At 31.9% G+C, this 12,036-nt stretch overlaps 2 protein-coding genes across 2 annotated transcripts; both read left to right on the top strand.

Annotated features, from left to right (window-relative positions):
* Positions 1-1,535: 1,535 nt before the first annotated feature.
* LOC146535253 (UDP-glycosyltransferase UGT5-like) lies at positions 1,536-5,274 on the top strand. Its single transcript, XM_085191758.1, has 4 exons — positions 1,536-2,397; positions 3,017-3,239; positions 3,516-3,735; positions 4,300-5,274. The coding sequence occupies exons 1-4, from the start codon at positions 1,573-1,575 to the stop codon at positions 4,577-4,579; spliced, it is 1,548 nt and encodes a 515-aa protein (XP_085047884.1). The 5' UTR covers positions 1,536-1,572; the 3' UTR covers positions 4,580-5,274.
* A 2,602-nt stretch (positions 5,275-7,876) lies between these two features.
* LOC146535252 (UDP-glycosyltransferase UGT5-like) lies at positions 7,877-10,602 on the top strand. The gene is made up of 4 exons (XM_085191759.1): positions 7,877-8,744; positions 9,165-9,387; positions 9,669-9,888; positions 10,307-10,602. Exons 1-4 carry the CDS (start codon positions 7,920-7,922, stop codon positions 10,584-10,586), a joined length of 1,548 nt encoding a protein of 515 aa, XP_085047885.1. The 5' UTR covers positions 7,877-7,919; the 3' UTR covers positions 10,587-10,602.
* The last annotated feature ends 1,434 nt before the right edge of the window (positions 10,603-12,036 follow it).

Raw genomic sequence — 12,036 nt, 5'->3', positions numbered from 1 at the left:
AATTAAAACTACTTGCACAACCCTAAACGTAGAGATTTCAACAATATATTGGCTCTCTGATTTACGACCACGGTATAACTATCGATGATTTTTACCGGCTTTTTAGGGTTCCACGGCGGATGTAAAAACGATGCGGATATAGATAGGGAACTTTATATTGGAAGATAACGACGGTTAACTCACGGGTCTGGGAAGGCATAAAATGTTCTTTACTTACCTTGAGCTGTCTTTTTAAGTCAAGAGGAATATTGGCACGGAAAAGTTTTGCTTTCGAGATTTTAGCACCGTGATATAGTAAGTGGGTTTAAGTTTAAGTATATACAATCAGCTTCAAGCTTTATCTATATATATAAAAGGACTTGTCCTCACTGACTGAGGTAAGACGCACGCACAGCCGTAACCGCTGTGCGTAGAAACGTGGAATTTGGACAGATGTTTACTTTCGTAATTTGGACATCCACTAAGAAGGGATTTTGAAAAATTTTAACCCTAAAGGGGTGAAATAGGGTTCAAAGTTTGTATGGAAAAAAATTTAAATCGGCACCGTTTTTTATAAAATTATAAATTTAGATTTTTAAAAGTATTTAATTGAACACGTGTTTCATCGTTTTCTAGAATTCTCCAACTAAGGGTGCAAATAAGGGGTTGAAAGTTTGTATGGGAAAATTCTTAAATCGCCACCGATTTTTATAAAATTTGATATTTAGACTCTTAAAAATATTAAATTGAACATATATTTCATGGTTTTCTAGAATTCACCCCCTAAGGGTGCAAATAAGGGGTTGAAAGTTTGTATGGAAAAATCTTTAAATCGCCACCGATTTTTATATAATTTGAAATTTAGACTCTTAAAAATATTTCATTGAACACATGTTTCATGGGTTATTAGAATTCACTCTTAAATACGCGAGCGAAGCTGCGCGCGTCCGCTAGTCCCATATATAGCAGGATGGGCAGAGGGTACCTAGTGTAAAGACACTATATGTATATACGATTGTAAAATAATTTAAATAAAATTATAGAATTTATATATACTTTTATTGCACTTAAAAAATTACATATAAGTAAAACAAAATTGAAAAATTCGTTAACAATGGTGGGTTTATTTCTAAAAGAAATGTCTTCCAGCCAACCAAAGGAAGTGGATATGACTGTCTAACAGCGGGAAGAGATTACAATCTAAAATTATGTCATCAAATTATCTATCTCTCTATTTTAATAAATTTTTTTCTTAACGCTGTATCCCGCACACAGCAGGATATGTAGAGGAAACCCAGTGTTAAGATACTCCGTTCCCCACTTTCTGTCGAATTATGGATACCAAAGCGAAGAAAAGCGAAAAATATAAATAAATATTTCAATTTCTCGAGTGGGGATCTAACCCACAACCATCGCGATAGAGTCGCACTCTTGTGCCGCTGCGCCACGACTGCCTATTTTTTTAGCATAATTTATATAAGCACTTGAATCATTATTACTAACAATTGTTGTCATACTCGTAGATACTGCTATCAAATGTCATTACGATAAAATATTTAAAAACAGTATTGTAGATGTATTCAAATAGTAATAATGTGCATAACGCTAAAGTTATTTATTTGGCTAATAATTTGTATTCATGGAAACTTGGCAGGAAAAATACTTGGAGTGTTTCCGACACCATCTATAAGTCACCAAGTAGTATTTCGTCCAGTAATGATAGAACTGGCCAAGCGAGGCCACGAAGTGACTGTGATAACTCCTGATCCAGCATTTCCCAAAGGAAGAACACCACCAAATCTTACAGAAATCGATGTTCACGATATATCTTACGCTCAAGCAAATAAAATGTTTGAAGAACATGGAAATTTGAGGGATCAACTGAAATTACTAAGTCTAATGCCTGATTTTACACTGAATCTCTTAATTGAACAGTTAAAATCTACAGCAGTACGAAAGCTTCTAGATGATAAAAACAGAAAATTTGATTTAATATTTATTGAGTCATCAGTGAGGCCAGCGTTGGTATTTTCATATTTTTATAAGGCACCTGTTATTTCATTTAGTTCAGTAAGTGGTATTTTTGGAAATTTCGAGATGATTGGAGCATCTACAAATCCACTTGTTTATCCTAGTGCTATAAACCAAAGAATTTTAAATTTAACAATTTGGGAAAAAATTTTTGAGTTAAAACTTTATTATCAAACGCAACATACATTTTTAGCACATGAGCTTATAGAAAAGGAAAAATTGAAACCTTATTTTGGAAACAATATACCAGATTTTTCTGAATTAGAAAAGAATGTCCATCTCTTGTTTTTAAATGTGCATCCTATTTGGGATTTTAATCGGCCAGTCCCATCAAATGTTGTGTATTTAGGTGGCTTACATCAAAAACAGCAAAACCAATTACCCCAGGTAATAAATTTTACTTATAGTAACGATATGGTACTTTTTATAATAATAAATTATTTTACTTAAATAATATTACCTAATACTAAGTCATTTTAAATTGCAAATATAAATTATTAAAAAGTGAGAGATAAATATTAAAACATAAAAAAGCTGGATAATACCGAGCTGTACTTGTACTGTAATACTGGCTTATACTGGCTGTACCAATTTCAGGAACGTAGATCATCGGAAAGTATACTTATAAAATTTGATACTTAAACTTAAGTAGTTTGTGTGCGTATGCACTCATTTCCCACTACTTGTCAAATTTCATAACTGTAGGTTTATTGCAAACATCCTATAGGTATTGATTACGCGGCAAATTTTCCTGCGCTTCATGGGACCATCGATTTGAATATTTCTTATTAATTTAATCTTAAAACTACCACGCGATTTTGAGATAAATGATCTTAACAAACAGAGAGACAAATAAGAAAGTGCTCCGATCCGTTTTTATCTTTTGAGAAATATCAAGCATCTTTTTTTACAGTTGATGATAAAATTCCTTACCTAAAAACATATATTTTTAAAATAACATATTGTTAAGCTAATAGGATACCTGAGGTGTCTCATTTAATTTCAGGATTTCAAAAGTTATCTTGATTCATCAAAACATGGCGTCATTTATGTAAGCTTTGGTACAAACGTCAGACCATCTTTATTTCCACCAGATAAATTGAGGATATTCACTCATGTTTTTGCTAAGCTGAAATATGATATTTTGCTTAAATGGGAAAAAGATGAACTTGCAGGACTGAGCTCTAATGTAAAAATATTGAAATGGATGCCACAATCAGATTTATTGCGTAAGTAACCTACTTATATTTTTTTTACTTAAGAGGTTGGTTTTTATGAAAAACAGATTTTGTTTTATATTAAGACCCTGGGGCACTAGTGCACCCCATTTTGTATTTTATGAATATAAACTTTCATTTTAAATAAAAATAACATAGATATTAAGTGACTCCGAGTATTTCTTAAGTGACTCTCTCTAATATAACGCAGTCAAAAGATATAATGAGCAATTATGTATCAGGGGCCGCTAGTAAAAAATAAAATAATGGTAATATTTTCCATTTCAGGCCATCCAAATATAAAATTATTTATAACCCAAGGAGGTCTACAATCGACAGACGAGGCTATAACAGCCGGTGTACCACTTGTTGCTATACCCATATTTGGTGATCAGTATTTTAATGCAGAACAGTACGTTCGTCTTAATATTGGAAAGAAGCTACACTTTGAAACTTTAACAGAAGAAACATTGACAAATGCTATACAAACTGTAATTGACGATAACAGGTACATTTTTTATTATTTTTTTTTTCATTTTTAATTATAACATCTTATTTAAAGACAATAAAAAATGTTTAGGATCACAGAAAAGCAAGAATAGGAGAACGTGCTCTATTAGAGGCTCTGAATTGTTTATATTTGCATGTGTATCGTAGCACTATTTACCTATTCAATCTCACTGTACTCTAGAAAAGGAGATTAAAATTAAATAATTTATAAGTGGTGCGAATATGCTTTTACTGTAACGAGTCGCACGTAATATTTCATCTTGTTCGTTCTTCGATCCCCGGGCCCCAAAACCTACGTCCTACGAAAGAGCCCCACTTTCAAGTTAGTGAGTAGGCATACTGTCTTAACTACTTTTTTAACTAATAGATCTCAAAATTTCAGCTAAAATGCTATTTTGCTAAAATGAGTTAGGTGTGGCAGGTCTTTGGTGTAGATACTAAAACTATTTCGTCATTCGATTTTTTATGTAAGCACCAATGTTATGGTCTGTAACCATATATGTTAAAATAATGTAAAAAAATGCTTTAAATATAATTATGCTAATAATTATATTCTTTTCAGCTACCGGGAAAATATTGTAAAACTTCGTAACATAATGCAGGACCAGCCACAGTCGCCGCTAGAGCGCGCGGTGTGGTGGACGGAGTATGTGCTACGACATGGTGGAGCATTGCATCTCCGAACACCAGCTGCTGAGATGCAATGGACCGAATATTATGAAATAAATTTAATATTAATTGTAATAAGTATAATTTTAATAATCAAAATAATAGTAATTGTTACTTTATATAAATTTATATCAAAACTTAGAACCAGCAAATTGAAGGTAAAAAAACATTAAGAATTAATTAACGTATTAGTTGAACTTTGGTTGTATTGTAAATGAAATTTAAATAAAAAATACATGTAATTTTTCATTTGTCTATCTGTAATAAAAACTGTGATAATTAATCTACTCTCTATCCTGTTTCCCGTCAAATGAATTCTAATTATAACGCATCATTCATTTTTATTCATATAATTTAAGATTGCCACCACTAATTACTACATTGTGTATGGAAGCTTATTTAAAATTGTTTTTCGTTCACAATTAACTTGATGTGTATTATTTTTTTTACTTACTTTCAGAATAAATATATCATAACTATCATTTATAAAATATTAATAAAATAAGTAATTCTTCAATCAATAAAATCTTTACCAGGAACCCCGCATAATTTAAACAGGTCCCGACTATTAATCTTAATGAACTATTAGGCTTGTTTCTTTACCTTCTATTTTTATGCAGTCGTGGTTTTTGTTTTTTTAAATATTTTTTTATTACTTATTAGTGATTTAATTTTGTACACTTGTTATTCTTAGTGCGAGTGATTATAATAGATTATAATAATTATTATAATACCTTTTCACGCGTTTGAAGACGCTGGTGTACGGTAAAATTCTAATTGAGTTTATTATTGCACCTTGCATTTGTGATCTTTGTATTAATAAAAATAAAACAAAATAAGCCTTTATTGCTGCAAACATTTTACAATATGGTATGTTCTTATTTATTTACCGATTGTACTATCCTATTACTATCTATATATTTGATTTTCCTTAATTAATCTATGCAAAGACGATCGGCTTTCGTCAACAGCTTGTCTTCCGACATAGGCCTCCTCTAAACGCTTCCATTTCTCTCTATCTCTCGGTATCCTCATCCATTCTGTACCAGCTTCTTTTTTAATATCATCCTCCCAACGTTTCATTTATTTCTTTTCCCAATTCTGGGGTACCACTCTGTTATTGTTTTGGTCCATTTCTCAGTTATTTCTCTCAACATATACCCTGGTCATTTCCATTTTAAAGTCTTGCATGTTGTTTCTGCGTCTCTAATTTTTGTTATACTTTTTATTTCTTTCAGCCTTTCTTTATCTTCACGCCAATTACACTTCGCTCTATAACATTTTGGCATACGTTTATTTTTTTCATTAGTTTTTCTGATCTTTGTATTAATCTTATTTAAATAACTAAATAAAATAAAATAAATAGTAAAACGTTATTGGTGAGGAGCGACTTTATTATTTACTATGACTATGATTAAATTATATTATAAAACCAACTGTTCAAATACAATTCGTTGTTATTTAATCATATTTCTATTTGAAATTAAATAATAATTTTAGTCTATTTAAAAGCCATATTCATATTGGGAAACATTTTAACACAAAAATATTTACGATTCTTATTCATTGATTTTCAAAGATATTAATGTGAAACAAGTAAAAATTTACTTTTTATATATGGCTAGGTAGGGACATAGTTATGTAATATCTATACATGTAATAAGTCTGTAAATTCACCTCACCTGGCGGGATTGACTGACCGCCCAGGCGGCAATTGCTCATCCCTCTTTTCCAATTCCTTTCCCTACTCTAAAAAAGACAATTTCCCCCACCAGAGAGTAGCAGCAGAGCACAAATAAAAATTTCCTTAGCCCAAAGAACAAGAGCATATTTATAAGCGGTGAAAGAAACCAATGGCCGAGGGTCTACTCTGACGCCTTATACATTGTCATTCGCGGTGGGAGGAAGAACATTGCTAGATATATGTCAGGTTATTCAAATATTTCTCTTATCTTATCTTTGGTTCGTTAATTCGTTCGAATTCCGTTCCGTTCGGTTCGAAGACCGTTCATTCGTTTGAACTAAATTCTCTTTACTATTTTACAAACGTATAAAATTTGAAGGTAGCGGGATTTGAACCCACGCCTATTGATTTTCGGACGGTTTCCTAGTGGCACGGGTAAGTACTTTTCTTTCTTATATGCGGATTAACATTTTTAAAATGTATAAAATAAATGGTCTTTGTTTATTTATTTCAAACGAGTCTGGGAGTTTTATCGAAGTGGCGTCGTGTTTAGATTCGTAAAGAATCTTGACAACGATTTTGTGCTCCTAGGAGAGCTGCGAGGAAAGCAAAGCTTGGTCATCCACCTTGGTTACCCTGAGGATCACTCATACGGCTCAAAGCCCTCTAAGAGAGAACACAGCCTTTAGTAATAGCCAGAAATAAATATGTATGCACCCGGAAAGAATAAGTAATATGCTTTTGCTCGCAGTAGAACAGTGTCAATTTCGCCGAAGAGCTTACCGTGCTCGATACGTTTCCGATTCATACACACACTTGATACCTTTACGCGATCCCGAAATATGTGATCTTAGCAGACACACAGATGGGTAACTAAATGATCCCATAAGGCTTCCATTTTTACCCTATTGAGGTAAGCCCTGCCCTAAAATATGGTAGTTCCTTAGATGTGTTGATTTAAATATTATGACATGTGACATTAGTCACATGATATTTGAATCATCTTAAGTGTTCTTATCCTATTATTACTCACATATCATTATATTTATACATATATACAGATTTTCGTACATATTGTCTACGAGCTTTGCATATATTAAGAGGTTCACCCCCTAAGGATTTACTCGTATTGTATGTACAATCTAATCTGTATTTTATTTCTTTTTCGTTTCAAAATTATTTATTTTAGATATTTTATTTGAAAGGGATCGGTCTTACTCGCACTAGACCATTTTATTTTATTTAGTATCTGCAAATAATTTTGTTGACAGGCATGAATAACTAACAAATGAATAACATTTAAGACTTACAGGATATTAAAAACTTCAAAATTTCAAGAAAACGAAATTATTTTCCCATTTATGTTTCAAAATATGCACGAAGAATAGCCACGCGTTGTTATTAATTTTATGTATTAATTTATTTTTTACATATTATGTAAATTTTACTAGTTAATACGTTATTTAATATTTTTAAACAACAACAACAATTACTTGTGACAAATGGAAAAAAAAGCTATTCGGATCCCATAGAAATTTCGACAAAACTGTTTTAGTGGTCCTCAGTACTAATAGAATCAGCATTCTTTTCAGATTTCTGTGGTGGCTATTCTTTGTCTGTCAGTGAGTCATATAATAACGAAAGAGTTTTTATTTGTCCAGTACATATTATTTTAATATAAGTTTTGAGATTGTACCTATATTGCACTTGTAGCACTATTACAATGCATTATTATTATCACAGATACTGTTATCATATAGCCACTTAACTGTTCTCTTATAAAGGACCCCGGAACTACTGAAGACAGTTTTACAATTACTTGTGTTATAATGTCGACGACATTTAAATTATTTATTTGCTTGCTAACCTTTATTTATGGGAACCTGGCAGCAAAGATACTTGGAGTATTTCCAATTCCATCGATAAGTCATCAGGTAGTGTTTCGTCCTGTTATGATAGAATTGGCTAAACGAGGCCACGAAGTAACTGTGATTACTCCTGATCCAGCATTCCCTAAAGGAAAAGCGCCGTCAAATTTTACAGAAATAGACGTTCATGATATATCTTATACATTATGGGACAAGTTTATTCAAGAAAATAGGAGCATAAGCGACCAGATCAAATTAATGACTGTTATACCTGACTTGCTATTGAATGTATTTGAAGAGCAACTAAAATCTCCTGCAGTACAAAATTTACTAAAGGATAAGGATAGAAAATTTGATCTAATATTTGTTGAAACAGCATCAAAGATAGCGTTGATATTTTCTCATTTATATAAAGTGCCTGTTATTTCATTTAGCTCCTTAAGTGGGATTTTTGGGAGTTTCGAGATAGTGGGCGCACCCATACATCCACTTATTTACTCTAATCCACTAAACCAAAGAATTTTCAATTTAACAATTTGGGAAAAAATATCAAATTTGCACACCCACTTTAAATCAGAACATATTTTATTAAATAAGGAGCCTAAAGAAAAGGAAACACTGAAGAAGTATTTTGGACGTAATATTCCAAATATTTCAGAATTAGAAAAAAATGTTCACATGTTATTTTTAAATGTGCATCCTATATGGGATTTTAATCGACCAGTACCACCAAATGTCATATATTTAGGTGGGTTACATCAAAAGGAGCGAAATTCTTTACCGCAGGTAAAGTTTACGTTAAAACTTATGTATTAATTATTATAATTTTTTTTTTAAATTGAAAGAAATATAAATTACAATTTATGTTTTGTACTAATAAAATATCGAGGAATGTAAATATTTTCATTTATGCAATATTTAAGTAGCACAAGAAACACTTTGTATATTTCACAAAATGTTTGTGAAATCCTCCGTTTCCCACTTTCTGCCACCTGCTGATTGGAGGAATTCAATGCCGGACTTTTGTCTTGGTGCCCGGGCGAAGAAACGAAAATGTAAATAAATAATATTACGTTCCCTCGAAGGGGTATCGAAACCACAACCTTCGCGTTACAGTCACACCCTTGTTCCCCTGCGCCACGACGATCTTATTATAGAATATTTCATATAACAAACAAAATTATTTAAATATTTATATATTTTCAGGATCTAAAAAGTTATCTTGATTCCTCTAAAGATGGGGTTATTTACGTAAGCTTTGGCACAAACGTTAGACCATCTTTATTCCCACCAGAAAAATTGCAAATACTTATTAATGTATTCACCAAGTTGAAATATGATATTTTATTTAAATGGGAAAAAGATGAACTTCCAGGACGCAGTTCTAATGTGAAGATATCAAAATGGCTTCCACAATCAGATTTATTGCGTAAGCAGAAATTTGTTTTTTCAGCAGTTTTATAATGACAACTATAATTTAATATTTTTTTTTAAATTGACCGTTTGTAAGTATTTAATTTATAGGTATATTTATGAATACCTAGTTTGGTTGAAAAAAGAGCGACGAAATATTGGATAAGTATCATGAATTGAGTCTAAATATAAACAGGAATAAGAAAAGTCAAAAAGAAATGATGCCAAATTTCCCTGATGAACATAAAAATATTGATAGAAAATTGGAAATAATATAAAACGATATTATTATTTTAGGTCATACAAATATAAAGCTATTTATAACTCAAGGGGGTCTGCAATCAACCGATGAGGCTTTAACAGCTGGTGTACCACTTGTCGCTATACCCATGCTTGGTGATCAATGGTTTAATGCTGAGCAATATGAACACCTTAAAATTGGAAAGAAACTACTCATGGAAACTCTTACAGAGGAAAAATTAATAAATGCTATTCATACTGTTATTGAGGACAATGGGTACGTATATTGTTCCAAATAATAGTTTTATCTCTACAGATTTTGCTAAAGTAGTATTACGTTGAAAATTATCATTAAATGTATTGCGATTTTTTGAGGGTTTGTTTCATAAATATTATAGCTAAATGTCAATACCTAGATGATTTTATTGGCTTCACTATTTAGATAATATTGCTCTACCCAAATATTCTTTTTAGTGTATTCCAACATTATTTTTCGTTGATATATTCAGCTACATAAGAAATTAAAACGTTGTGTCGATTAATTTAGGTACTCGTTCTTTTAGTAAGAAAATTGAAGAGTTGCTTGGCTTCCTTTGCCTATTTGAGTATAAATAATTATTCATATTAATACTTGATTATTAGAATCTTGACACAGAATAAAAAAATACTGACAAATTTTACCTATTTGCTTTCAGTTATCGTGAAAATATTGCTAAACTTCGTAATATAATGAACGACCAGCCCCAACCACCACTACAGCGCGCCGTGTGGTGGACAGAGTATGTTTTGCGACATGGCGGAGCTCTGCATCTTCGATCACCAGCTGCTAATATGACCTGGGCGGCATACTATGAACTAAATTTAATATTTATCCTATTAGGTATAATAATTATAGTCAAAACGATAATAATGTTTGCTTTGTACTATTTTATATCAAAATTTAAGTTAAGCCAATTAAAAGTTAAAAAAAATTGAAAATTTGAAAGTGAAATCTTATTTTAATTTCTTGCATTTTTTAATCTAACATCTATCATCATTTCACATATCCTATATCTTATAAAACAAAGTCGCTTTTTGTGTCTGTCTGAACTTTCTAACTCTTCTTCTTCTAAACCACCCAACGGATTTTCATGTGGTTTTCACCATTAGGTCGAGTATTTTTCAGGGAAGGTTTATATATAGTTTATTATTTGTACATTCTTTTGTAAATTAACATAAATACGATAAATGTGTATAAAGTCCTACCCGCTGAGACACTTTGGCGCATGCGCTGCTTTAATGGTAAATACTACATGAAAAAAATGTACTGGAGTATTGTTCCTCTTAATAAGATCTACAAAAAAGTCCGCGATGGCATATTCATATCTTTTAAGAATAACGTGTAGTGATCATATTTCTGTCTAAAAATAGTAATTTCAATATATTTTTTATTGTGAGGGATATTTTTCCATAATGGTATTAATCCTTATCCTTTAAAATACTTTATTAAATTTCTACGTTAAACGAAGATAAAATTTGCTTTTTAAACTATTTCGAAATTGCGAATAGTTTTAGAGAAAAACGCATTTAATTATTGACACATCACGCCGTTCACACATCAGCTGTATGTTACTCAAGTTTCACTTATCCCTTACTCTCAGCATATAAATAAGTATATTAGTTACGTTGGCCATTTAATGTAGATCAAAACTGTCATTTACTGTTTTTCATTTTAATAAGTACTTTAGAAGTTGTTACAATATCAAAAAATCCTTGCTGCGAAACGCGCCTCGCGACGTTATGCTTATACAAGCGAGTCCGCCGCGCCCGCCTGCCTTACACGCATCGGTGGTTCAGTGGTACAATGCTCGCCTGCCACGCGGGCAGCCCGGGTTCAATTCCCGGCCGATGCATTCTATTTAATTTTCGTCACAGGCAGCCACGTAGTGCTTGCTTTTCATCAGGGACAGAATACCCTCTTCAGCATTAACCACAAGCTCGAAAAAAAAAACCCGCCTGCTTTTATAGCAACGAAGATTTAGATGCGTTTGCACGTATTGGATAATTCGAGTTGAATGTATTATTTAATGTCATTTAACTATCTAAAAATAGTAATTTAAATATATTTTAATAAGTACTTGAAAAGATTAGTATCACAGATATAAAATTACGGTACCTACTTAAAAATCCTTGCTGTGTAAAACAATTGGAAAATCCTTATTGAAACAACGAAAATGCGGGTTGCATTAGGGTTTAATTAATTTTCACATTATCTTAAGTGCTTTGCAAACCTACATTATATGAATATTCCAGTAGTAAAAGCGGGCGAAGCCGCAAGGGGGTCGCTAGTTTCCTATAAAAATATATTGTTCTAAGAAACTACCATAGTTACTTTGCATAAAACCACCTGTGTTTATTGTTATGTACAACTAACGGACGCGCGCAG

Source organism: Heliconius melpomene, chromosome 10 (genome assembly GCF_056956725.1).
Source record: "Heliconius melpomene rosina isolate 202511_hmr_F chromosome 10, ASM5695672v1, whole genome shotgun sequence".
In the NCBI taxonomy this organism is placed as follows: Eukaryota; Metazoa; Arthropoda; class Insecta; order Lepidoptera; family Nymphalidae; genus Heliconius; species Heliconius melpomene.
This window is presented reverse-complemented; position numbering and strand designations above follow the sequence as displayed.

Coding starts and splice junctions, on each gene's coding strand:
- LOC146535253 (XM_085191758.1), top strand. CDS start 1,573: ATGTGCATAACGCTAAAGTTATTTATTTGGCTAATAATTTGTATTCAT. Junction 2,398..3,016: donor AGCAAAACCAATTACCCCAG/GTAATAAATTTT, acceptor ATTTAATTTCAG/GATTTCAAAAGTTATCTTGA. Junction 3,736..4,299: donor ACTGTAATTGACGATAACAG/GTACATTTTTTA, acceptor TATTCTTTTCAG/CTACCGGGAAAATATTGTAA.
- LOC146535252 (XM_085191759.1), top strand. CDS start 7,920: ATGTCGACGACATTTAAATTATTTATTTGCTTGCTAACCTTTATTTAT. Junction 8,745..9,164: donor AGCGAAATTCTTTACCGCAG/GTAAAGTTTACG, acceptor ATATATTTTCAG/GATCTAAAAAGTTATCTTGA. Junction 9,388..9,668: donor TCCACAATCAGATTTATTGC/GTAAGCAGAAAT, acceptor TTATTATTTTAG/GTCATACAAATATAAAGCTA.